The following is a 4,117-nucleotide window of genomic DNA, read 5'->3' as shown; positions in this document are numbered from 1 at the left end:
ATTTTTTTTTTTTACCTCAGTTACTCTTTGCACCTGCATTTTGGTAATTAAATTCTTAAGAGATGCAATTGTACTGAGGTAAGCTCTTCTTTCTTCTAGCCAAGATTCTGAAACTTGTTGAACAGAACGGTCCTCTCCATCACTGTAGGGAGATTCGGTCAGAGAGAGTACCTGCATGCCTTCATTATGAACAGCTCTCAGTAATCCCTAGAAACCAAAATGCCAAAGTCAGAATTAAGACAAATTCTTCTGGGCTGTCAGGATAAACATACAAACAAATATGTTTTCAGACAGATAACTACCTCACATGACTGATTTAATAAGGCCAATGCAAAAAGGAAGCCCCAGCTCCCCGTTACTGATAACTTCCTCCTAAGGATGGGGGAAACCAGCCCACTAAGTTCTGACTTTGTGCAGCTATTTCTAAGTTCCTTTATCTATTGTGCTCTTTCTATATTTAAATGACAGTTACTGATCTAACCAAAAGAAACACATGAAAGAAAACTTAGTGCTTGAGATTGTTTTTTTATAATTTTGGCAAATAGAAATACTAGGAAAAGATTTCAAAGCGATCTTCATAGAAATGATCATTAAACACACTGCCTCGTGCTGTATGTAAGAAATGATCATTAAGCACACTGCCTCGTGCCATATGTAAGAAATGATCATTAAACACACTGCCTCGTGCCGCATGTAAGAAATGATCATTGAACACACTGCATCGTGCCGCATGTAAGAAATGATCATTACACACACTGCCTCGTGCCGTATGTAACAAATGATGATTAAACACACTGCATCGTGCCGTATGTAAGATAAGGAAATGAGACACAATTGATCTGGCTCCTTTTGGTGATAACATTCTTTTTTTTTTTGATAACATTCTTTTTTCAGGGAGGATTCTTACTATTTAATGTCTTATTTGCTGCATAACCTCTACTCTGTTCAATGTGGAAGTGACACTGGCTAAGTTTACTAAGAAATATCTGGCATTTAGTACCTTTATTTTCTTTGGAAATGCATCTGTTGAACTTTCACCTTCATCTGCTTGGCCTTCCGATGCTGCATCAAATCCCTGACTTTGTGTAAGATAAATTCCCTGTCCCCAGTCGGATCCAGAATCTGAAATAAAGAAAGCGACCATTTACCATATAAAAAGTCTTCAACAATGAATACCATACCAATTCCAGAAATTTACACAACTTACCACTGGAACAGATTTCTCTATTTTGGTATGTGTCAGAATGTGTTAATTCAGGAACTGAGGATCCCTGACGAGAGAAAATAAAACAAACATTTTTGTCTTAATAAAAATATAAGTCTGGTGAATAATTTTCTTTTTAATACTGTCAAGAAAAAAACAATGACATCTGTCACATTTTTCATAATTAAGTAAACTATGATTTCACCAAGTCTAATTTTTTCTTTATGTTTATTGCCATTAAAGAAGAGATGCTCATAAATTATGGAAGGATAATATCTCTAATATAGATGGTCCCAAATCCACACATGAGGTTTTTTTGGAATGTTACTAACACTACACAGTGAAAGATTTAAAATTATAATTGTATCATCAGGACCAGACTACCCTCACACTTCTTTTTCTCTTTAAAACAGATAGTTAAAAAACCCCATAGATCATTTAGAAATACAAATTATGTAATACCAAGTACCTCTTTAGTTCTCAGACATTGTATCACTGCCTTCAAGGTATTGCATTCCTCTGTCAGCAACTGACCAGCAACAAAATGCTCCCTTTTTAAGGCTTCTGTTTCTGAAATATGTCTTGATTCCATATCCAAAATTTCAGCAGCATGCAGTTCTTGCATTTGTTCTATTTTTTCAGTAAACTGACCGATTATTTCAGCAACTTCTTCTGATGAACAGTCATTCTGTAAATCAATTTGGATTCCTGCATTTCTCACAACAATTTGTGGAGTCTGCTCGCTGCTATTGATCTTGACTGTGCGATCTGTCTGCGATGCAGAGCTCTTACCCACTTTGACAGGTCGTGACTCTAAGCTGCAGTCCGGTCTGTTTTCTTGCTCCTTTGTCTTATCTTCTTTTTCTAAGTAGGATAATTTCACTTTTGCCTCTTCAAGTTGATCCCTAACCTGACTTAACGCTTTCTGAAGAGATGTCATATTTGTTTCTTTTACCTAAAACATAATGAAGAATAGTAGAATCTTAAGTAAAAATTTTTTCCATATAAAATGTAGATTAAAAAACAGTTTGGGCATACAATTCACATATTATATAATTTAATAATTCAGTCTTACTTAAGAGTAGTGGTACCATCATCACCACAATCGATTTCAGAATATTGTCATCTTTCTTACTACACTCATTGTTGTCAGTTCATTTCCCACCAACCTCCCCTGCCACGCCCCTTGGGAATTATTAATCCAGTTACTAGTCTATAGTTTACCTACCCTGGATTTCATATATAGAAAATTATACAAAACAAAAACAATAAACAAGCAAAACAAATAAAAACCAACAATGACGATATAAAACACAGAAAACTCTCAATAGAAAGAAAGCAGAAAATATTAAAAACTCAAACAGCTTTACAATGGTTCAAAGGGAGATAAATGGTAAGGTGTAACATTTTACACTAACCACGCATGTGGTAACTGACTTCCCAATGCTCTTCACACTTCTGGACTACGCTCAGAGTGGATGCACCTGAGACTTCAAACATGCGGGCACCCTGCAAATGATTTTGGGCTCCCACTGCCATCCATAGCCTTCTGCAAACCCGGTGTTCACAAAGTAAGCTCTGATAAGCTTCCCTCCTTCAGATTTGGATTTTATCATTTATAGTCCTTGGGTCACACAGGCTGGGGTGCTTCTTCCATGTGGCTTAGTTGATAGCTCACTACGATGGCTGCTTGTTTTAGGACAAGCCTTTAATTTAAGGCCCTAGATGCTCTTTTTTCTGAGAACTGGGCACCATCTGGTTTCTTCCCCACACTTTGTCAGAGCACCCATATCTTGAGTGATCCCTTCATGAGGCAGAGTATTGAGTAGGGTCACATTATGAGAACAAATTGTTCTTAGAATAGGGCTACGAGTAAGTGTGAGGCCCCAATCCATTCATATATCTATGGTTTATCTATGTCTCTGGTACACTCAGAGACATCACTGTCATTAAAGAATGGGGGAATATTAAAAAAAAAAACTCATTCCAACTCATAGCGATCCCAAGGACGGAGCAGAACTGCTTCTGTGGGTTTCCAAGACAAACTCTGAAATCAGGAAGTCCCATTTTCTTCAGTGGAACAGCTGGTGGTTCTGAACTGCTCACTCCATAGGCAGCAGCCCAGTCTGCTGCCCACCAAGCCCCCAGGGGTCCTCAGGGGGAAGTATAATCCGTGCTATCACACACTCACCTTCCTCAGAGTAATAGGGTCAACCCTTCGGAGACACTCATGGTTACACACACACACACAACCTCTGATTTTGGCTCTAAGGACCTCTTTAACAAACTGTCTTTCTTGTTCTTTGTTAATACACCAGAGATTAAAAGCTTTCTCATAACAGATTTCAGGAAAATCAAGCAAGCAAGTAGATGCTGGCAATTTATAATCATGGAATTTTTAACCAAATCCATGAAAGACTATTTTATGTAGCTTTGAAGTCATGGGCCTGGGTTTGTTTTTATAGAAAATTCACTCTGTGAAATTAAAATATGGAGAAACAAGGGAATTAGGAACTATAGCACTTATTTTACCAGAAGTTCTTCTTGAAGTTTTTCTGCCTTTTCTTTATAACTGGCAAGTTCTTCTTTGGTAGCTGCCACCTCAGCTCGAAGAGTTTCAAGTTCACCAAAACATATACCTTCTTTGGTGTGAAATAGCTCAGTAGTTTTCTGAATGGCAGTGGAAAACATAAGATGAATATCATTAAAGAAAACAAACACTAAACCAACTCTAAGGTCCTTTTCTACTCTCATGAGGCTTTTCAGGAAAGCCTGTCTGCAGAAACAAGGGCTGGGATAATCAAATCTCCACCTTGGGAAACTTCTTCAGAACCAGCGTCACGAACGAGTACTGGAGGAGAAGTGGAGGGGGAACACACACACACACACACACACACACACACACACACACAC

General features: G+C 37.9%; 1 protein-coding gene across 1 annotated transcript in view; it reads right to left on the bottom strand.

Annotated features, from left to right (window-relative positions):
- AKAP9 (A-kinase anchoring protein 9) overlaps positions 1–4,117 on the bottom strand; it is a 162,053-nt gene that overhangs the window by 23,826 nt on the left and 134,110 nt on the right. Inside the window, exons 28-32 of the mRNA XM_045288755.1 lie at positions 3,737–3,874; positions 1,674–2,159; positions 1,208–1,271; positions 1,001–1,122; positions 16–207 (exon numbers count right to left, since the gene is read on the bottom strand). Coding sequence (XP_045144690.1) covers positions 16–207; positions 1,001–1,122; positions 1,208–1,271; positions 1,674–2,159; positions 3,737–3,874 — 1,002 coding nt within the window. The remainder of the gene's footprint in view (positions 1–15; positions 208–1,000; positions 1,123–1,207; positions 1,272–1,673; positions 2,160–3,736; positions 3,875–4,117) is intronic.

The sequence above is a fragment of the Echinops telfairi genome, unplaced genomic scaffold (assembly GCF_000313985.2).
Source record: "Echinops telfairi isolate 266 unplaced genomic scaffold, ASM31398v2 ScPeMD7_23;HRSCAF=83, whole genome shotgun sequence".
NCBI lineage: Eukaryota > Metazoa > Chordata > Mammalia > Afrosoricida > Tenrecidae > Echinops > Echinops telfairi.
Note: the sequence above shows the minus strand (reverse complement) of the source record. Positions and strands in the feature narration are given on the sequence as shown.